The 23320-nt window shown below is 44.0% G+C and overlaps 1 protein-coding gene across 2 annotated transcripts in view; it reads right to left on the reverse strand.

Annotated features, from left to right (window-relative positions):
• The window catches only part of KIF21A (kinesin family member 21A), a 120789-nt gene that overhangs the window by 50431 nt on the left and 47038 nt on the right, over positions 1 to 23320 (reverse strand). For both annotated transcript variants that reach the window (XM_040978882.1, XM_040978880.1), the window contains exons 2-7: positions 6471 to 6693; positions 6162 to 6344; positions 4035 to 4184; positions 3293 to 3427; positions 2625 to 2792; positions 109 to 224 (exon numbers count right to left, since the gene is read on the reverse strand). In XM_040978882.1, the coding sequence (XP_040834816.1) occupies positions 109 to 224; positions 2625 to 2792; positions 3293 to 3427; positions 4035 to 4184; positions 6162 to 6344; positions 6471 to 6693 (975 nt within the window). The remainder of the gene's footprint in view (positions 1 to 108; positions 225 to 2624; positions 2793 to 3292; positions 3428 to 4034; positions 4185 to 6161; positions 6345 to 6470; positions 6694 to 23320) is intronic.

Raw genomic sequence — 23320 nt, forward strand, 5'->3', positions numbered from 1 at the left:
CTTCTGTCTATAAATCCCCCTTTCCAATAAAAATAACAAACAATCCTTTCAAAGTAAATAAGGAATCATCAGCATGCAGTACTATGAAGAACACCCCTTTATACGTACCTATTGCCCCCCAGGGAATCCTGCAGGAGTCTTGTCAACTTGGAGTCTCTGTAGGGGACGTGGGTGGCCCTCTTGCTCTTATCGCCCAGGGCGCTGATGACATTACCAAGTGCCAGCTGAAAGAGAGGTGGGGCGGGGTCATACACTCTCATTCCAAGAAGGCTCGCACAAGTAATGCAGAGCTATGACAGAGCTGAGACAGTCATGTTTAGCTTTGCTTTCATCTGTATTTAGAAGTGCACGAGGAACTTCCAAGTTTTTGTGTTAGCTGACACCAGTCAAAGCTTAGTGCCCTATATATGCTACTTCACAAATACCTGAGCTTAGATTCCAAGATATTCCCTAGCAATATATCCATTAGACCGATGATTGCCAGCTATCCCTAGACAAGCAGATTGTATTACTCAAAAAGGATTAATTAATGCTGAAAATTCTCCTCAGATAAATGAAAAAAAAAATTCAGATAGCTCAATAGTCCATGAAAATGTTTATATGAAATTTTCTTGCTACAATATTGTTCCCTTCTGGGAAAACAAAGTCTCCTGTAAATACCATAAACATTTCCGCATGGAGGCCAGTGTCATGGCTTCTGCATAAAGCTGCCACTAGTGTCCCAGCATCCCATCTGGGCACTGGCATTTGGGAGGCAGCTCCCTGCTAACGCTCCTGGAAATGCAGTGGAAGATGCCCCAAGCACAGGGCCCTGCACACATGTGGGAGACAGGGAAGAAACCTCTGCCTCCTGGCTCCTGTTCCAGTGGCTCCAATTCTCTTCCAGCTCTCCTTAGAAGAGACGGAAGAACTCTCTTTCTCTCTCTGCAATTCTGCCTTTCTACTAAATAAAGAAATCTTTCCAAACAGAAAATCAGTGTGCTTTCTCTGAACAGGTACTTCTGTGTAAGCAATGCTGTCCTTCAAAATCCAATGTAACCATGCAAAGCACACAAATGTTTAAACCCTACCCATCCTTCCTCCTGCCACCGCTACTGCTTTCCTCACTCTCACAGAACTGCCACCTGCAACGTGACTGCCACCTTGGTCACACCCCCTTCCTCAACACAAGCATGCTGTCATCTGAGCAGTCCAGGGTCAGGCTGGCAGCGGCCCAGCCATCCCACCATGTCCTAGTCCCTCGCTTCCAGAGAGGCCACGGACAGTCTGGAGTGCTGACACCTTGCTAGCACGCTTCCACAGCCTTCCCAGGGACACCCAAGAAGGGCACCTCTCCTGAAAGTACCTCCATTTTGTATCTCAAAAACAACACACAGAACCCAGGCTTCAGGTCACCCTCGTGTGGACACTGCAAACACAGATGAGGAGCATGAAAACATGTCCTGGTGCTGGGAGGGAAGCCTGAGTCACTACTCAGACTGGAAGGTACATCCCTCACGGGCTGCAGCTGACACTATCACATTTTGAGCAATGATGGGGGGCGTGCTAGGGAGGGGAGGCCCAGGTGTGTGGAGACTCCGGTCCCAGAAGGAGACGGAAGTAAGGCAGAAGACACACACCCTGGCCGCCAGCACCACGGGAATCTAGGGACATCACTACTTTTCTGCAGGAATAAATATTTGATTTCATAAACGAAGACAAGATTAGGCCCAAAACATTGCTATTTACTTAAAAACCATTTTCTTCTAACAATCACAGGTGTCATCCAATCAAAGTACCACTAGGTGGCATGATAATACAGCTAATTCCTAACCTCTAGAAACATTTCTTATTTTGAAAATATTATTACTAAAAGATATTTTTTATTATCATGTCCAAAGTCAATTTAAAAAAAAAACTGTCATAAAGTGTTGGCAAAGCACTAATTTGGAAGTCCTACCCCGTGAAATATTTAAAATTAAAAGCTAAATTTGACTATATATATATATATATAGTCAAAATTAGCTTTATATATATATATATATATATATTATGTGGAATGTAAATTCTACATGGGGGGGGTTGGTGTGGTGGTGTAACCAACTAATCCTCAGCCTGCAGAGCTGGCGTGTACACTGGTGCCAGTTTATGTCTTGGCTATGTTACTTCTGATCTACCTCCGTGCTGATGGCCTGGGAGCAAAATGAAGCAAAGCTCAAACCCTGGGTCCTGGAAGGAGCTCCTGGCTCCTGGCTTTGGATCAGCTCAGCTCCAGCCTTTGCAGCCATTTGAGGAGTGAACTAGCAGATGGACGATCTCTCTCTGTCTCTCTGTCTCTCCATCTCCCTCTGTAAAATATACCTTTCAAATAAAAAGAATGTAAAAAAAAAAAACTTAGGAAAAATAAAAAAACAACTTCCATATAATTGTTTGCATGTCATACGACTAAATCACATTCATGAGAAAATCCGCAACGTGAAGCAGAGAGGTGAGATGAGCGATGCAGCGCATTATCCGTAAGCACTGTGGTCCCACTTCCCCGCTCGGTGCCTGCAGGGTTCCCACGGGTTCCGTACACGCACGGGAGAGAAGGACAGGCCCCAGCACATTGCCAGCACATTGCCAGCACCAAGCCTTAGTCTTACCAGGCCACAGTTGATGGAAATGCCTTCTTTGGCTCTCTCGCCGGTGGCCCCTGTTCGTTTCAGCCTTTCTGATCCTGCCAGATCAACAAAATGGAATTTTGCCGTCAGGGTTTCAAATTCATTCATCTGTGATGACTCAGAAATCATCTTGTTATCAGTTGCGTTCTCCTGTAAATAAGGAAAATAATTGCAAATACTTTATTAACATAACAATAAATGCCCTCTAAGCCCATCTCACCTTCAACCCACATATACACACAGACACAGCCAAAGAAGTGGGCATGAAGACAAACAAATTCACATGAAAAACACCTGCTGGCAGTGAACTCTTCAACTTAGAAAGATGCTAGAAGCATCAGAACCCAGCTGTCATCAAAGGAGATGGCTAATGCTGGTGAAGGCAAACTTGGCAGTACAGTGTCCTCAGATTCAAGGATCCTGCGTGACTGTCCCTCACCAGATGGCCACGGCACACTTTCTGTTTTTTGTTTTGTTTTGTTTTGTTTTTTAATTTCAAAATCTCACGTGGTTGGCCAGCTTCAACTTACACAGGATCAGAATAGAAAATGAGGAAAAGGAGGCAGCCAGCAGGCTGAGTCTGGCCCAAAGACTCATTCTCTCACTAGGGATTTTGGGGAGACAAGGAGCGAAGGGCACTCATGACTCACGGCATCCATCTGGGGACACACTCTGGTCTGACACACGTGGATGGTGAAAATGGCGTGCGAACGAGAGCTCTGCACGTTCATCTGGGTACTGGCCGTGGTCCTGGACAGAGCTCCAAGCTTCAGACACTGCATCATCTGAAAGGCGGGGAGAGACAAGGCCGTCAAAGGGGCACTGACGTGTCCCCCAGGACAGTGTGCAAGTCACAGCCCAAGCCAACGGCTAAAGCCCAGAATATTAAGGCATGCAAAAGAGGCTGCATTTTCACATGGTTATTTTGGATACAGGCACCTTTTGAGCTGAACTTCTCAGTATAATGGCATATTATCTTTCAGAGAAAGGACTGAGATTGCTTTGTTGGCCATTTGCTGACATTTGCAGCTTCTGTTCCAACACTGTTTGCAGTTGGTACAAACTGAGCAATAACTTCAATTACTCTGTTTTCTATGTTGTGTTGAAACATTTTTTAAGGAGCCAGAACTTTCCAAATTACAGCAAAAGGCACAACATAGTTCATGACAATTACAGACTTTTCTTTTGGTTGTTATGCCTGTATCCTTCAATCATTCTGATGCCATAATAAATGTTCTGACTTCCTCATAAGCCTGACATTTTTATAACAGCATTTTGACTTTTAAAAAAAACAAGGCAAGAGTTTAACTCCATCGAAGACTACAGATACAAATTTCTTAACCATAAGCAGGCTAGCAAACAGCCGATCTATTTCCACAACATAAATGTCACCTCCGATTCTGTGTTCACAGTGCGTGTTGTGACGCCCACAGTGTAAATTCCTCCCGTTGAATCTTCATGAATTCTTATATTTGATTTTTTATTTTTGGAATCAATATCACGAGTAGTATCAAATAAGTCAAGGACTTCTTCATTATAGAGCTGTCAAAAAGAAATATCATAAGTTGAATAATATCATCTTTCAAATACTTTTTTTCCAAGATGACATATATTTCTTCAAAACAACACATAAAATGAACAAGGAAATTATTACTGGAAATAATAAGCATATGCCATGTTTGATTACAAGGCTAAGATCAATAAAGGGCTTAATCACGACTAATGAGGTAAGGACTAGCTACAACGATAAACCAGTTCGTTGCAAGAGACCAGCAAAGTTCAGAAGCAAACGCCAAGAACTAAATGGCAAACATGTACAGGCAGATTTGAAGTTCAGAGAGTGAAGGATTTTTACTACTTGAGAGCTAAAAATGCATTTCCTAGGCCGAGTACGGTGGCTTAGCGACCTAAGTCTCCACGGGCAATGCCAGCATCCCATAATGCTCAGGATTTAAGTCGCAGCTGCCCCCACTTTTAATCCAGTTCCCTCTGTACGGCCTAGAAATGCAGCAGAGGATGGCTAAGTACTTGGTCCCTTGCACCTACATGGGAGACCCAGAGGAAGCTCCTGGTTCCTGGCTTTGGATTGACTCGGTTTCAGTCACTGTGGCCATCTGGGGAGTGAATGAACAGGTGAAAGATTTCTCTCTCTCTTTCTCTCCATTAGCGTGTGTATGTGTGTCCTTCTCTTTGTAATTCTTTCAAATAAAAACACATCTTTTTAAATACAGATTTCCTACTACCCTATCTTGATCGATACTAGGCATTTTGCAATGCCAGCAATAACAGTAATGTTTTTGCATCAGTGGGGGCTGACAAAATCAAGCCTGCTTCTTAGAAGAGGAGAGAGACCTTTTTTTCTTTTAATATGCTTGAAGGTCATAATGCCTAACAGCGTTCTACAAGACGCAAGGGAAGGCAGAAGGACGTTGTTTCTTTCCTTTTTTCCTCTATGATTTATCTTTCCTTTTGGTAGAATCTCAGTCACATTTTTCTTGATTTTTCCTAAAAGGGGTTTTCACCACAGTCAACATTTCTGACATTCGTTTTTATGAAGTTTCCTATTTATGCTATATATTGCAGAATGAAATGCTCCATCAACGACCAAAATCATTAGCTCGTGGATCAGGTGCTCTGAAGTGGAACACTCTTGGGACTGAGACTCCAGAGTCACGATGTCACCGCCACCTACCTGCAATGCGGCTCAAATCCTGCATGTTCTCATACTATCACATCCCTCCCATACAACAGATGGCACTCAATCCAAACCTGCCCCAACCACTGCACAGGAACGAGCTTCTGCAAGCCGGTGAGATGCACAGCATAGAGCCTATCACTCATACACTTTCCCCACTCCCTGTTGGTCTCACTCACTGAGTTTCCAGCACTAGGTATCTAAATCACAACAGACAGTTGGCTTTTCTTCATGACAAAGAGAGGACCTGAAATAAATAACAGCTGTTCTTTTACTCTAAGAACACTAGTCAAGTGTTTGTATTATTATTATTATTATTATTATTATTATTATTATATTTTAAGGGTAGCGAAGCAAAGGCAAAGAGACAAAAAGGGGTCTCCCATCTGATGGTGAATTCCTCAAATGCCTACAGTCAGTGAGGCTGGGTCTAGTCCAAGCCAGGAGCTGAAAGCTCTGTCTCTTTCTCATGTGGGTGGCAGAAATGCGAGGACTTGAACCATCAACTGCATCTGCTAAGAGTGCACATTAGCGGGAAGCTGGAATCAGGATTAGAGCCAGGACTTGGACACACCATGTAGGCATCGCATGGAGCATCTTCATTCTGTACCAAACACCTACCCCAGGTGTTTGTAACCTTCAGTATCAACATCATTGGCTTCAAGTACAAAATGCTAACTTCCTATTACCTTGTGCCCGTTGAGTCAGATAGCATTTATCAAGCACAACATATAATGCACAGTATTAGAAGCTCACAGTTAAAATCATAATGGCTTATGGTTGTAACAACAACACTTAAACTAGTGATATAATCGGATTATTACCTCTAAGAACTGGGCATTCACTTTAAAATCTGGAGGAGGAAGTCCATTTTTGATTGCTGTGGTTTTTTTTTCTTCGATACTCTTGAAAAGGTGTTTAACAGCACGAGAAATAATACCCTGTTCTTCCTCAACGATGTTAACATCAAACCCTGTTCCCATCGTGTACGTTTTTCCAGCTCCAGTCTGGACAAAAGAACAAAGAGAAATGAGTGTTCTGCCTCAACCTAACCTCAAGAAACAAGAAATGAAAAGTGCAACTCAACCCACTTCTGAAGAGTTACAAAACCTGTGAGAATAACACAGACTCACCTGTCCATAAGCAAACACTGTAGCATTGTATCCTTCAAAACAACCTTCAATCAGTTTTTCAATGCACTGAGTATAAATTTGCTGTTGCTGGGAGTCGATGTCAAACACATAATCAAACGTGAAAGCCTTGTCTTTTCCCAGGAAGACCTGAGGTTCTCCTGGTGTGACAGATGTACATATATGGCATCCTTCAATCTTTTCTTTGGCAAGCTGAGGTCTTATTCTGTGAAAAATAATCAGAAAAAAAACGATGTTTAAAATTTAAAAGGGGCAAAAAAAAACCGTCAAGAAATAAGTTAAAAATCCTTGGCCAATTTGTTTATAATCACTAACATCATCACAGCAAATTAATACCAGTTTCTAAGATAACTTGCTTAACAATCCCAAGGATTTACTTGCCATTCTCCAAACATCAACCAAAGTAAAGTTTACTTCTAAAGTTAAACAGTTGAACAGATGACTACTTTCCTCAATTCTATAAGGTGCAGACAATCAAATAAATCCTGCTACATAGATGCTGTTCATCTTTTTCTAAGATTTCTTTTTATTTCCAGTGGTGATGATACAACCAAATGAAAATGTTAAGGACATAAAGCTTATCATGAAGGTCAGATGTCCCTAACTCTGCTTTTTCTTTTGCCAATTCTGCACCAGTGGTTTCCAAACTTCCTTGACTAGTAGTCACTGGCAGCTGAACAAGTACAAGCACAGTCCTGCAACTCACTGCACCTCTAGTCATTTATAAACATCACACCTAGGCTACTTTATTCATCTATCCTATGCTGAAATACATAGAAAAACACTTTGTAAATAAATTTCAAATAAACACAAAAAGAGATTCTAGTATTTCCTTTCCAAAACTCAGTGGGTCATTATGAGCTGTCCGTCCGCCAAGTGGAAGACCCCAGCACCACACCCACCACACATCCACTCCCATCCACTTCAACACCTTCCAGGTCTGTCTTCTCTTATTTCCAAAGCAGCAGACGTGGTAACAACAATCATGAGCTAAAGTCTGACCCTATTATCCTGGACATACAGGCCAGTGACCTGCTAGGTCTTTCACAAGATTCCCAATTGCACAAAAGAGTAGCTTTAAAAAGAAAGACAAGATGACTAGATAAAGACAGACTAAGATACAGATTTTAGAGGGATCTGGCCCCAAATCCTTATTTTGTGAGGTAAGAGGCTCTCAGAGATAAAATGAGTTCACCTACTTATTAGAGATAAAAGTTGAGCCTTGGTCCAGATTTCCAGCTTCACTCATTCAGCTTGTCATGATGGAATGTCAACGGAAGGATAAGAAAGAGAACTGAGAGAACTGTATATTTCTTCAACCCTAGTTATCTAACGTGGGATTCTGTACTCCCAAAAAACTGTAACTAAAGAATATATTTATAATAAAAATGTACTACTAATAAGTATATATTGCAAAATTATAGTATGTAATTATTTTCTGTGTGATGGTGGAACTTTCCTTGATAAAGCCCGGCTCTGAGGGAATGCAGTGTCAGTCAGTATGCTAGCAGCCAGGCAGTGGGGCAAGATCAACAGCGTGGCCCTCAGAGGACTTGGGTCCTCCTATTCCGTCCCATGGCCCCCTCCCACAGTGTCAGTGTCCTCACCTAGTGACAGAAAGAATAATTTTCAAGATTCTTTCTGGATCTAACATTAACTATAAGTCACTGTATTAAAGAAGAAGAGAGAAGGGGAATAATATCATGCATTGTGACACAAATGAAATTATATAACAAAGAATTCCTTTTTGGAAGATTTATTTATTTTATGTAGTTGAAAAGCAGTTAAAGGGAGAGAGGGGGGAGAGGGAGAGAGAGAGAGAGAGATCTTCCATCCACTGGCCACAACTGGGCTGGGCCATAAGGAGGCCAAAACTTCTGGTTCGTCAAGTGACTACAGGGGCACAAACACTTGGGCTAGCTTCTGTTGTTTTCCCAGGCATATTACCAGAGAGCTGGACTAGAAGTAGAACAGCCAGAACTTAATTAAACCTATGCTCATCTGACATGCCAGTATCACAGAGGGAAACTTAACTGGTTGCACCACAACACCAGCCCTGAGAGTTCTTCATAAGAGCTATGTCCCAGGATCACAAGAACTGTCCATGGTAGTAGAAGCTTCACCTTTCTGATCCTTCCTATTCCTCAGAGTTCATCTCTTATTTCCAAACACTTCTTCCCCTTTATCTGCCTAAGGAGGAGCAATCTAAAACAGCACATGATCCTCTTTGGGAGAGCTGCCATCTTGATTCTTGCTAACCCCCAAAAAGGGAGAGCCAGAACCCACTGAGCATTGGATGTCTGTTCTTTGCTCTTCCCTATTGTACAAGCCTAATCCGCTTCCATGAGCTATAGTTATCTCCAGGACAACTCTTCAGCCCAGAGCTCCTTCCTACTCTACCACCATCATGCTTATCAAGGCCATAATTATCTCTTAGAATATTGCAAAAATCTTGTTACCATATGCTTGGCCCACATACTGCAGTATCAGTGATACTAGAAACTATGTTGATTGTATCATAATGTTGCTTAGAACCCTTCAGTGTATCTCCAAGTCCTTCTGCTTTCGCCATCCTTCATCTATGCGGTAACCAGTTTTCCTTGGTAGTGTAGTGATGGTTTGTTTACTTAAATCGGTTTCAGCAGCGAACTCTGGTCTCTCTGGCTTTTACGTGTTCAAATACAGTGCTCCTTTTCCCTGGACCCTCTTCTCCACCCTCTCAATTCCAGATCCTTCAGCAGCCCGAACACCCATTTCTTGTTGATGCTCCCACACACTCTGCATCCCAAATAAAATCACACTGGAGTTCACACTTTCACTGAAAGCTGCCTTGTTAATCCCAATCTTTGCTGCTTTAGGACTCTGTGAAGCCTATTAAGTCCCAAGGAGCAAAACAGAGAGAGGAAAAAAAAAAAACCCACAACCGTCAAAATGGAAACAAGAGCTGGTTGCTGTGTGAAATCAGTGTCTTACTAATTTTAAGTGACTGATTTCAGCCATAGGCTAATGTACTTGCCTATTAAAAAACTTGTAATTTCATTTCAACACACATACAAAGAAAAACTAGGACATTCAACTCTGACAGTTTTAGAATAGCAGAGTCACTCAGAACGTCTTCCATTTTCCTAACTTCTCCTAACTTGCCATGCTAATGGCAAGTCAGACTCCCTTTGAAACACATATCATGCCCATTTCCACCCACTGGCATGAGTGGAGACAATGCGAATCAATGCTTAGGCAGGCCGGCTCCTTTTCTACCAGATTCAGGCAACAGAAATTTCCCAGCACTTCTGAGACATTAAGAGGGCCTGGCAGCCCACACATGCAGACACCTGAAGCTGACTGCACTTCAAAAGTCATGGACAAATGTGCCTTTTCACTTCCCCTGCAAAAATTAGTATTATAAAGTCTCCAATTTGGGGGCTCAACTGGCGTGTTTTCCCCCTTCAAATGTCGTCATCCCATTTGAGTGTCAGTTCATGTCCTGACTGCTCCACTTCTGACCCAGCTCCCTGTTTGTGTCCTAGGAAGGCAGCGGAGAATAGCCCAATGCCTTGGGACCTTATGTTAGAGGCCCACAGGAAGCTCCTGGCTCCTGGCTTCAGATCAGTTCAGCTCTGGCCATTGTGGCCATTTGGGAAGTGAATCAGCAGATGGAAGATCTTTCTCTCAGTCTCTCTTCTCTGCAATTATGCTTTTCTAATAAAAAATTTTTTTTTAATTCCTAAATTTATAGTCAAGAATTCTGATACAGTCCCAACTCAAACCCATTTGCCTGCTTTAAAACAAAGTATGCCATGGGGGGGAGGGCATGGGGAGGGGTTGGGGGAATCCCAGAGCCTATGAAACTGTGTCACATAGTGCAACGTAATTAATAAAAAAAAAAAAAAAAAAAAAAAACAGAGTATGAAATCTACCCAGATATACCTCAGCTTTAAAACTATGATTTGTTATTATATACAGACAAAACATACCACTTATGGGCAAAAGAATCTCACATAAGTATCTTCTTAGTATTTTTTTTATGTTAAAAAATCATTACACACATTCATCTAGTCCAATAGTAAGTAATCATTATATTGACACTTGAGTCAACAATATGACAAGCAACACCAAAAAATAACAAAGCCTTGAGGCTTCTAAAACTATGCAATCATACAACTCAACATATTTGAAACTGCTTCTTCAAGACAAGCAAGTATGCCTAAAACTTGCATCACTAACATTTATAATGTAGTCTACTATTAACATAGTAATATAATATTAGAAGGCTATCATAATTATAGATAATCTATAATCAGGTTATCTATAGATATCTATAATCAGGATCTATAATCTATAGATAACCTGATTATAGATAAATGTTAGTGTTAATCTTTCACAATACATTGTAAATAATTACATATGGATTACAATGACAAAAGCTGTGATTTGTTGAAACTTGTTTGTGAAGGCTAAAGTTTGAAACAGAACTGATCTGGGATGCTCGCTAGCCAACTTCCAGGTGAGGGAGCCAGCACCCCGGTCTCCATCCCTCCTCTGAGCCTCCGTCAGCACTCAGCCGCAGTAGCTCTGCTCCCCCACCACTGAAGTTACTCTAATGGATGACCCCAGTCACCCGGTGACTCCCAACATTCCCTAGTCCTGCATCTCAAAGCTCCATCACAGCCACATTGTGGGACACCCCCATGAACCAATTCTGATGTCTGAACCAGTATCTCCCCTTAGACCTCGTAAATCTGTTTCCACAGGGAAATGTGTGTGATCTCAACTTAGCACTTAAGAATTTTTCTGATTCCTCCGATCTCTTCATCCTCAACTCACTCACACTCAGCTACATACAACCTTGCTTCCTTTATTGATTGATGTGGGTGCTGCCATTTAGACTGAGTTCCTCTGGAATGCTGGTCCTCTGTCAATGTTTAGAAGCATTTGTAATTCTTCAAGACTCACTTCAAACATCACTCCCTTTTGCCTCCAAGATGAATTATTTCTCTCTCCTTGTGTTTTGCTCATGATTTTATAATAGTAGATATCAAATTCAATTTTCCTTTCCCCACTAATAATTGAACCTTTGTATATCTTATCTTTTGATAAAGTAATTCAACCAAAGTATGGGGTGGGTATTTGATAGTTAAGAAGCATCTTGAGGTACCCACATCTCGTAGTGGACTGCTAGATTCAACTCTCAGATCCACTCGTGATCCCAGCTTCCCACAAAGGCACACCTTGAGAGGCATCTACTTCTCTCCCTGCCACCGACACAGGAGATTTGGACTGAGTCGCAGATCCTGGCTCGAGGCTTGGCTCCAGCCCCAGCCAATGCAAGCATCTGGGAGTAAACCAGCGGATGAGATTTCTCCATCTCTCTCTCTCTCTCCTCTCTCTCTGTCTCTCAAACAGCTTTAAAAAATATATATTTTTTTTTAATTGGGAAGGTAGATATACAGAGAGGAGGAGAGATAGAGAGGAAGATCTTCCATCCGATGATTCACTTCTGGCTCCTGGCTTTGGATCGGCACAGCACTGGCCGTTGTGGTCACTTGGGGAGTGAAACATCCCTTCTAGTGTTTGTCATATTTAGAAGAGCAGCATTCAAGTCACTTAATAACATAAGCCCAGCACGCTATCCAACCTGTCCTGAAATCCATGCACTTCTTACAGTGCTTCTCAGACTTACTCCTTCCCAGCCCTCCCTCTCCTCTGAACCTCCACCTGCCCCACAGACAGAAGCAGAGTAACACACAGGGCTTCCTCTCTGCAGGTGGCCACTGCTGACCTCTCGGCCTGCCTCACAGCACTGCTTGTCCTTAACCTGTGGTTTTACTGATGCGACACGTTTTTCCATCACCTGCGTCTTTGTGAACTGTCCATTCTGTTTTTTACTTGAGTTACTCTGCTCTCATCCTCACATGACTGGTCAGTTTCCAACTAACTCACTAATCTGACCTGGTTCCTATTGTGTGCGGCTCCCTAACGTACCCTGGCCCACTTTTCTCCCTCTGGAACACTAGTAAATCTTTTGTTTGTTCAGTTTGGGGTGATCACTAGACTGAGTTCTATTCATTAATGTTCATTTTGATTCCTTAATGTTAACTAAAGCTTCCTAACTTCTTCCCCTCCCTCCCAGCACCAATTTCCAAGAACTTAGGACAACTAGCGCACTGTGTCAGAATTGAGCCGCAGAAGTTTCTGAACTGATAACATCAGGAAGCGTCTGCCTTACTTTAACCCTCCACCTTCTGTTCCAGAAGCTTCCAACACACAACACAAACTTGACAGATCTAAGATATCAGGCTCAAACAATAAGCAATTTAGGTCCACAAAAGGAAATTCCTCCCTTCTAAATGGATCTTTTAATTACAGTGATGGCTGATGGGAAGAAAGGTATTTCTGTAAGATATTCAAGAAAGGGACACACCTCAGTAATTCCATTAACAAGATTATTAATTCAGTAAAAAGCTCCAATGAGGGCAAGAATGTGCAGGAGTGTGTTCCAGGGGCTTCCACGCATGGCGGAGCCAGAGAATCCATTAATGATGAACTACTGACAACACTACCCAGCAATCCCGTCCTAATCTATAGAATTAGCCCTGGTCTTTCTGTCTCACTTGACTACAGGTCATTCTTTCCCCATGATATAAAATGACATTCATAAACATAGCCATTTTTTAATACATAACATACACTGCTCACATTCAAAGCTGCAACCCTAGACCGGTTTTCCACACCATTCGGAGAAACAGAGATTCCTTTGCTTGTGTGCAATTCCACTGTGGCTAACGAGGCAGAAGCAGCCAAAGAAAGTCTGATGAGACAGTGTGTCACCTTGCTGTGGCTGTAGTATCTCCCACCCTTTTCTCCACATGTTCAGCCAGGGACACTACACGTAGCAAGCAGCTCTCTCTCAAGTGTCCTTCACTGGGAGTGGCCCTGACTCCTCCCTCTGCTGTATACCAGATGTTTGAAGAACTACACCCAAGTACTACACACAGACTGTAAATTCAGAAGTTAGCCACTTTCCACATTTAGGGGAAAGCCCATTCCTGTGTGTGACTGCAATGAATCCCTTTGGAAACTCTAGGGCTTTTTTTTTCTTCAACTTTCTACCTCCCAGAAATAGAAAAACATCTATTCCCCCAAAACCAAGGTGGTGAGGCAAGAGGACACTTTCAGTGACACCATGACCCACCTGCCTATTTCAGGAAGGGCTTACAGATCTCCTATTGCTGCTGGCAGCCATCCACAGCAGCGCAGTTCCACCCAAAGCCCCCAGGAACAAACCCCAGGGAAGCACTCACCAGACTTCAGTGTGCAGGGCAAAGATATTCAAAGCAAGCAAACAAGCCAACTTAGAGAAGTGTAGCCAGGGTAGGGAGCACAAGATAAAGGAGCTGGAAGATGACTAAATACATGCTGAATGGAACACTAGACACACGGGGAAAATGGAGGCAAGATTTGCCAGGAAGAAATGGAGGCGGAGTCAGAAAAGAGGCACACTGGAAATTACATACGGCCTGGATTGTGAATGCTAATTGTGATTTTTCAGAAAGAAAAGGTAGAACTAGTTCAGGCAGAAGAGGAGCATTTTCTTGCTGGTTATGGCACAGCCCTTTCGGGGCAGAAGTGAGGATGAACATTGCTAGAATTGGGGAGTGTTTTCCAACTTTGATGTCACCATCTCACCAGGCAAGCCACAAAGACATTAACCTTAAAAACAAATACCACCACCACCATCACACTCCAATCTCCCCCAGGTTAAAGATGCTATGCAAAGACATCCTTGAGGTCTTGGCCTGATAATTCTTGGTGTCTTCCCCCGATCTGAGTCCTGAGTCTCCAACTCCCCTTCAACTCAGAGACTGCCAGTGGCTGCAGCAAGAGTGCCGGAGGAGGCACCAGGCTTCCAGGGACGTGCAGCAACGGGAGGTGCAAATGGGATGTTGTAGCGTAGGAAACGAACAGAATTGGAGGCTCCTTGTCCTGGTTCCTTCCCCACCAGGTCGCTTGTCCCTTCACCCAAGGCCACAGCTCCTGCCAGGAAGCCACTTCTTACAGCACAGCCCTGCTTCACCCCTTTGCAGTCTCCCTCATCAAACTCTCCTCAGCTACCCTGTCCATACCACCCTGAGAACATGGCAATACCCACGTTCAGCTGCTGCTGCTGAGTCAGCCTGCCTGGCATTCCCTCTCCTCCAATCCACACTGAGCCAGAACACACTCCCGACCACTCGCCAGCCCTTCACAAGCAAGTCACTGACCCATTCTCTGTCCTGTGCAACACTGGAATTTAAAAATCTTTGTTGCTCAAGAAAAATAACTTCAAAAACTCTTTAATAGGTTTTAATTAGCCCATACTTATCCTCAAATATTCATGACACAGCAGAAAAGGGAGGAAAAAGAAGTCCTAAAATTAGAGTTGTCATAACTATATAATATTTAAACTCTCATTCAGAGTCAACATGTTTCTACTACACACCTCTCTTTTTTTTCCCCTCCCATACCAACTATAGACAGAACTGTCAAAAATCTTCCTATAAAGTTCTTTCAAACGAAACTACAGGAACCAGAACCATGGCATAGCAGGCCCAGCCACCACCTGCAGAGTGGACATGCCATGCAGACACCAGTTTAAGTCCACCTGTTCTGCTTCCAATCCAGCTCTCTGTCAACACCCATGGAAGAGTACAGGGTAGCCCAGTGCCCGGGCCCTTGCACCTTCATGAGAGACTAGAAGATCCTGTCTCCCAGCTTCAAACCGGCTGAGCTCCCACTGCTGCAGCCATCTGGGGAATGGGAGACGCCTCGGTCTCTCCCTCTTCCTCTGCAACTCTGCCTTTCAATGAAGTTAAGCACATCTTCCTTCTAAAAAAAAAAAATCAAACTACATATTCTCTGGGAGAAGCGGAGAGCCTCTTTCTGTTGCCCAACAATACTATATCAGAACAGATAAGCACCACATAACGAGGTCTTGATCAAAAGCAGACCACACACACAACAGCAGTCCCACAGGGTCACACTGCTTAGCGCCACGTTGGCCATCTCGGCTGCGTGAGTGTACCTCCGTGAGATTTGCAAAACTGACCACATGATGCATTTCTTAAAGTAAGTCCCTATCTTCAAGCCATACATGACTCTATGTCTATTTCACTATGAGAAAAGCCGATATAATTCTCTGTAATCATAACAATACCTTTTGATCTCAGATTCCTGTATTTTGTGTTTATAATTGCTCTTTGAGAAGTAAAACTCTTATTTCATCTCTGCCTCTTAGAAATAATCTTTCAAATGTGCAAATGATATCATGCAGAGTAACGTTCTTGTTCTAAAGTAATAAACTGATACTGAATTTTATCATCGAAGAAAGATAACTGCTACCACAAATGAGAAAATACACCATAATTCTGTCATCTTTCAACAAATCACAAGCAATTGCTCAAAGAGAAGGCAAGACACATTCATTTTTATAACAAAGTGTGGCAGGCAGAATTTTAAAATGCTCTCCAACCCCGCATACCTAGAAACAATTCCTGCCCTGGACTGTAGCTGGGACTGCGAATCCGACCAGAAACCACTCCTACTGCAGTTATTAACCAGCCGACCTCATCACAGAGAAATCAATGAGGCTGGCAGACGGGCCGTCAGAGGAAGGTACAATGTCTGACACATCAAGCAGGCTCGCAGCAAGAAAAGGAACAGTCATGCTGTGAATTGTAGACCCCAAAAAGACGACAGCAGCTGAGACTGGTCCCCAGCTAACAGCTAGCAAGAAAAGAAGGACCTCAGTCCTATGACCACAAAGTTCTGTCAACAGCACTGAGGAGCTGGAAGACAGCCAATCCCCACCCCATGAAACCTCAGGCCCCGGGCCACCCCCACGAGACCTGGGCAGAGCACCCGGCAAAGTCATGCCTGATTCCCTGATCCCTGGAAATTGACACATAATAAACAGGTTGTTTAAGTTGCTAAATACGTGATAATTTGTTACCTAGCAATAGGAAACTAGTATAGAAAGAAATCATATAATCAGTATTACACTAAACCCTATTGCTTCAAGACCATAATCTCTGGAAGTACTGCTTAAGCAATTTTGAGCTCAGAACAAGTCACATGAGTGACACCAGGCATATTATTATGATGACAGCAATAAATAGATCAAAGAAGACCCATTCATGACCCCAAAATCTATGTATCCTTTTGGAGGAAATGAACTTAATCCTATTTCTATGTGACAAATCTCCAACTAGTTTTCTTTAAGCATGTTTCTTCCCCCTTTGAAACTAATTTACCTCTGCATTCTGAAGTTTAAGAAAAAACTCAAATGTTCAACTAAAGCCTGTATTACCCATAAATCCTCAAATAAAACTAAACGTTTAACAAGTGTAAAAAAAAATAATAATAATTGATACTAGAAACAAGATTTTCTTTCAAATAATATCATCAAATCGTTCCATTCAGAAGCAATTGCATCTCTATGTTTCTTCAACATTCATTTAACCTGCACTGCTATATTCATTTTTCTCCATTTTTCTAATAATTGGGATATTCTTCTTGTGGAAGTGGCTACTGCTACCGATGGGTACAAAAAATAACAACAGATGCCTAAAATAGACCGTGTGCTGTATTCAGCTGAATAACGGCCTCAGATCCCTCAAACCTGGACATTTCATCCCACATGCAAACAGCATGCGCGGGAGATCCTGAGAGTACCCAGGCGGGCATCCCAACACAACCACAAGTACCACCCGACAAAAAGGCAGGCAGCTCTGCTACTGTAGCTGCAAGTCAAAGTGAGGGAGGCACGTGAGGACCAGACCAACGGTGCCTGACTCGAAGATGGAGGAAGGGCCAGCCACCAAAGAAGGCAACTAGCTTCTAAGAGCAAAGAAAGCCTAAGAGATTCACCCCAGAGCCTCGGCAGAAACGCAGCCATGCCGGAACATGCCACAGCAACAAGAGAGCAAACATCTATGTGTTTTTCAAACGGTAAAGTCACAGTAGCAACAGCAAACTAGCACATACCCTCTGCTTTGTGTACACAGCCTGATCCTAAAACATCAGTGCCAGCTGCAGCGGCCGCATTCACCGCTGTCCCAGTCAGGATTCTTTCAAAAGCGAAAGGGCATACCATTAACAGCCACTCCATGAGAACTATCACACATTGGGAATGCCCCAGATGACCTGACACTCAGGGGCAGCCTAGCATGGCTCATACACAGAACATTCAATCAGTTATAGAGATGGCTGCCTCAGCTCCAAAGGAGGAACGGCTTCTTAACAACGAAGCCACCAAAAGAGGCAGAGAGGCATGGGGGCAGAGGAGCCAGCACCGGAGCTCCTGCGAGGCAGAGAGCTCAAACCTGGCCGCACAGAAGAGTCACCTGCTAAGCACAAGGTGTTGATTTTGCACTGTTCTACTTTTAACTTAGATTCCCAGGCCTCACCCTGTGGCTATTAAGTCAGAGTTTCCAAAGGTGGAGGCCAGGCTCCACGGTCTTAACAAACTCTTCCAGCAGTTTTAACTCCGTGACAGCCTAGCACCAAACTTGGGAAGCAGTGATGAGCAGACTCTGGGAGTGGAACACACACACAAATAATACTGCCAACCATTTTCTCTCGTCCCACACACAGTCTTAACCCTGAGGCCAAACGTGTGGAAAACATAAGGCCAGGTCACTTCCAGGGGAGACACCCCAGGGGTCCCTCAAAGCCGTGCTCCCCGTTGCAGCTCCCTCCCAGAAACCCCCAGGAATGGCCCAGGGGAACCAGTCCTGTGTATCACCAGGTCAGTGGCCCCGCTGGCTCCCTACTTGGCTGTGACTATGCATGGCAGCAGCACCTTAAAAACACGTATGAGCCCTCATAACGCGAAGTGTTCCAGGTTTGGGGTTTGGGAATACTTACATACACAAAATGGACCACCCGGGGGATGGAAGCTAATTCTAAACACCAAATCCACTTGCGCTGTATTCAATATTTTTAGTGCTTCTCCATTTAGAATGCAATCCGTCACCTGAGGTCAGATGCGGAATCTTCCACTTGCTTTCAGTATAATGCTCAGAAAATGGCGGGTTTGGGAACATTTGGGTTTAACATTTTGAACTTTCACAACAAAAATGCTCAAGCTTCATTTATAAATCATTGCAATTAGCACAGTGCATTAGGCTCTCCTCCAGCTTTGTGATACACTGCCTTCCCTTGGTTGTCAGTTCACCCTGCCTGAAGGTGCCTCAATTCGGGAGTAGGAGGGAGACTGCTGCTCTCGTTGCTCTCCTAAGGCACAGCAAGTTCAACTCCTCATCCACTTGGAAGATTCACTTTTGAGAGGCAGAAAGAGACAGAAACATCTAAATGCCCAGAACTGGGAAAAGCCAAAGTCAGGGGCCCAGAACTTCCTCCAGGTCTCCCAAGTGGTGGTGGGGCCCTAACAACTTGAGCCCTCATTTTCTGCTTTCCATTAGTGCAAGCCAAAGTTGGGAGCTGGAGCTCCAGCTCAAGTCGGACCAAACTCAGTTACTATGATAAAAGATGCAGATGTCTTAACTAGCATCTTAACTACTAAGCCTAAAACTGCACCTGCGGGCCCGGCACAGTAGCCTAGCAGCTAAATCCTTGCTTTGCATGCTCAGGATCCCATAAGGGTGCTGGTTCATATTCCGGCTGCTCCACTCCCCATCCAGCTTCCTGCCTGTGGCCTGGAAGCGCAGTGGAGAATGCCCCCAAAGAGGAAGTTCCTGGCTTCGGATCGGCTCAGCTCTGGTCGTTGCTGCCGCTTCTGGAATGAACCTGCAGACAAAAGATCTTTCTCTCTGTCTCTCCTTCTCTCTGTATATCTGACTTTGCAATGAAAAATAAAAGAAAAAAACTGTACCTGTAACAAAGTATAATGCTAATTTTAAAAATGCTCAAAATCTCATCACAGAGAAAATTGCAGCACACGGCAGGGGGTGAAGAGGACGACTGACGGCTCGCCTTGGCACTAGTTCTAAGACCCTAAAAACCTCCTGCGGCAAGGACCCAAAGGACAGTCACAGAGAAGCCGACGGGCAGTAAAACAAAAACCCGGATCATGTCCAAGAGAACAGGACCGCCCGCCTCTTGATTTCCCAGGTCCCCATGTATTCGTATTTGGAAGAATTAGCTCCAATGGGTATTTTAACAGATTTGGCAGCTTTGGTTTTTTAAAATTATTTTTGTATGCTACAGACTCATTCTACGAGACAACTCTGATAGCTCACCAAACTACTTCCTCAGTGCTACAAGGTCAGACCAATGATGCCAAACAATAATTTCACAAACCACCCAAAAGGAATTCCCACATGACATTTCTCTAAACACACACACGCCTCCTGCGATGGCACAAGGAATGAAATGGCCTTGCTATTACATTCACCTCCTTCTGTGAGGCAGTAGTTCAGATCCTGTGCCGTTCGGAACCCGGATGAGTTCCACCCGCGTTACTCCCCAGAGTCCGGAACGGCGACTGTACATCGCAGTTCACACACCACTCTAGGCAGTTTAACCTGATCAGTCTCCTTTACAAGGAGATCAGAGTTCAGAAGTGCCAAGATCCCTGGCGAGTGGACAGGAGCAGGTGTTGAGCAGGGCTAGCTTCTCTCTGACATTTTACTGTACAAATGTACTCGGGACATTAGAGAACAAAAAGTATCTTTGATAAATGACAGAATGCACTTAATCCGCCTCTTGAATTGAAGGTCAGAGGAAGCAGATAAATACCGTCCATTAACACGGATTGGGAAGAAACAATCTGAGTCTTATTGGTTTAATAAAAGCGTCATTAGAGATTTTCCAACCACAATGAGCTGTTTCTAAGCCATTAGCTTCCCCTTCCTGGCAAAGGTCTAATGTCTATAGGTAGATGGTGAGGGTTCTTGCCTTATCAACAAAACAGTGCTCTAAATAGCACACATCTGAGGCTAACTGTAAGAATGAAAGCTTTCCAGAAAATGGGAAGAAATCCTCTCAGAGCCAATACAATTTAACAAATCATTTATCATGTCTCTAGACCATTCTAGACACTCCAGGGAAAATGAAGACTATATGTCAAGTTCCTTGATTTGTAAGTTTATCATTACACAGAAAAATGAGAAAATTGGAAGATAATTACAATGCAGCATGCCACACAATTAAACATACACAAGGTCAGAGCAGCGATTCTTCAAACCTCAATACAGTCATGGGAATGAATTCCAAGAGGAGTTCATGAAAGTGCACGTTACGGAAGCAGCCTTTATCCTAATGGACAAGGTGCCAGTTAAGGAGGCTGCAACCCCATCAGAGTGCCTGACTCCAGCCTTCTTCTAACGCAGACTCAGAGAGAGAGCACAGATTGTTTAAATTATTGGGTTCCTGCCATTCCAGCTTCAGCTCCAACCACTGTGTGTATTTGGAGAGCAAACCAATGGACAGAAGCGCTCTGTCTCTCTCTCTCTTTCTCTCTACCATTCTTATTTGTTAATTTTTTTCAAAATACACATGCTAAAAAAAACACTCACATGCTGATATTTAGGTTTGGATAAGCAATGAGAAACTGTACATTTTTAAAACATTTATTTATTTTTATTGGAAAGCAGATCATATTTACAGAGAGAGGGAGAGACAGAGAGAAATGTTTTCCATCTGCTGGTTCACTCCCCAAATGGCTGTAATGGCCAGAGCTGAGCAAATCCAAAGCCAGGAACCAGGAGCTGCTTCTAGGTCTCCCACACAGATGCAGAGTATCAAGGCTTTGGTCCATCCCCTATTGCTTCACCAGGCCATAGTAGGGAGTTGGATGGGAAGTGGAGCATCCTGAATATGAAACAGTGCCTATATGGGATCCTGGTACTTGCAAGAAAAGGATTTAACCACTGAACCATTGTACCAGGCCTAAGGGAGAACCTGTATTTTTTTTTTTTAGGATGTATTTATAATATCTGAAATGCAGAGCTACAAAGAGATGATGGAAAGAAAGAGAAAGCAGTAAGAGATCTTCCATCCACTATGTCACTCCCCAGTTGGTCACAATAGCTGGAGCTGTGTCTGGCTCTTCCACCTGGGTGGCAGGGCACCAAGTACTTCAGCTGTCTTTTGCTACTTTCCAAGGCGCATCACAGGTGCTGGATCGGAAGTGGAGCAGCCAAGACTCAAACCAGCATGCATATGCTATGGCAGTGTCATAGGCAGCAGCCTAACCCTCTGTGCCACAACACAGGCTCTGAGAATCCATATTTCTAACCATCTGCAAAGAATGTTTTGCCATACTCCAAGTTTCAAAGCCTTAAGTTTCAAAGCCAAGTTCGATGAGGGAAGAAAAATACAATCAAGACAGACTGTGAGGAAGAAGACACAAAATGGTAAAATCGAGGCTGGCATTGTTGCACAGCGGGTGAAGCTGTGATGCAGGCATTCCACATGGGCATTGGGTTAAGCCTCAGGTGCTCTGCTTTGGATCCAGCTCCCTGCTAATGATAACATCGATCATCCAACAAAACATATCCTTTCGAGGGCAGCATCCTCCAGTTGCAGTGCTGGCATCCCATATGAGCTCTGGCTGGAGTCCCAGCCGCTCCACTTCTGAGCCGCCTCCGTAGTAATGGTCTGGGAAGAGCAGCAGAGGATGGTCCACGTGTCTGGACCATCTCTAGGAGATGTCCTAAAAGGAGCTTCCCAGGATGAGCTCAGACAGGAAGGCTTCACACACACTGGAATGTACAGACATCACCCTGGAGGGCAGCTCTTGCTCCACCACCTCTGACAAGGCTGTCCCCAAAAGTGGGCAGCCACACCCACGCAGGGAGACGCACGTGGAATACGGCCTTTCCTCTCAAGCAACATAAAGCTTTTAACATCTGGATGCATCTGTTGTCAATGTGCAACAAGAATTACTACAAATCAGGGGCCTAAGAGAATGCACACATCAGGATGAACAAGTTTACCTAAGTCCCAGGTACAGCAGAGCAGGGGCCTTACTCAAAATCTTCCTTGGCTGAAACCAAGGCAATGGCTGCTGGTGGACTCAGCGTGGGCTATGGCTTCTTCCGCCAGGTTGTTCGGCTGCTGGCAGAATTCAGTTCCTTCAGTCTTCCTGCTGGCAGATGGTCAGGTCATTGCTACTCGGTGCTCTCACAGAGCGGCAGTTTCCTATTCCAAAGCCACCAGGAGACTTCCTGGTGTGATCTGCTAAATCCTAGTCTCACACAACACAACCATGGGACTGACGTCACACCAGCTTAGCCATGACCTTCTGACACAAGTCACAGGTGTTGCTTTAAACCAATGGCATTTTTCAAGATAAAAAACAACAGCAGTGAGGGCCAAGTGTGTGCTGGGCAGAATCAGGCTGGACTGCAACAACCACTGATTCCAATGGAAGACAGGGCTGGAAGCAGAACTGACCCAGCAATTACAACCACCAGCTGACTGGGGCGATGGACTGTGCCGGGCACTGTACTTGCAAGTACACACAAGAATCTGGTCTGGGATCACCTCAAAGTTTCTTTGGGAATCTCCCCAATTGAACTGCCAGACTCAAAACCCTAACCATGAAGAGAAGTGCAGGTTCCATGGTCTGCCATGGAGTGCAAGTATCAGGGCCGAGCCTCCTCAGAGGCTCAGACGGAGCAGTGGAGGGCATAACCAGGTGCACATGGAGGATATGGCAGTCTATTGGAACCTGCAGGATACCTGGCACAACAAGAGAGGACAGAACGAATCAATCAACTATCTGAGCCATGTGTTGGCAGTGAAAAACTGGGCAAACGGAGACTCTAAGGTAGACTATGTCAATCAGTGGATTCTGCTGTGACTCTTGGAATGGAGAGACTGGCAGC

The sequence above is a fragment of the Ochotona curzoniae genome, unplaced genomic scaffold (assembly GCF_017591425.1).
Source record: "Ochotona curzoniae isolate NIBS_2020 unplaced genomic scaffold, NIBS_Ocur_1.0 contig_2927, whole genome shotgun sequence".
Classification (NCBI taxonomy): domain Eukaryota; kingdom Metazoa; phylum Chordata; class Mammalia; order Lagomorpha; family Ochotonidae; genus Ochotona; species Ochotona curzoniae.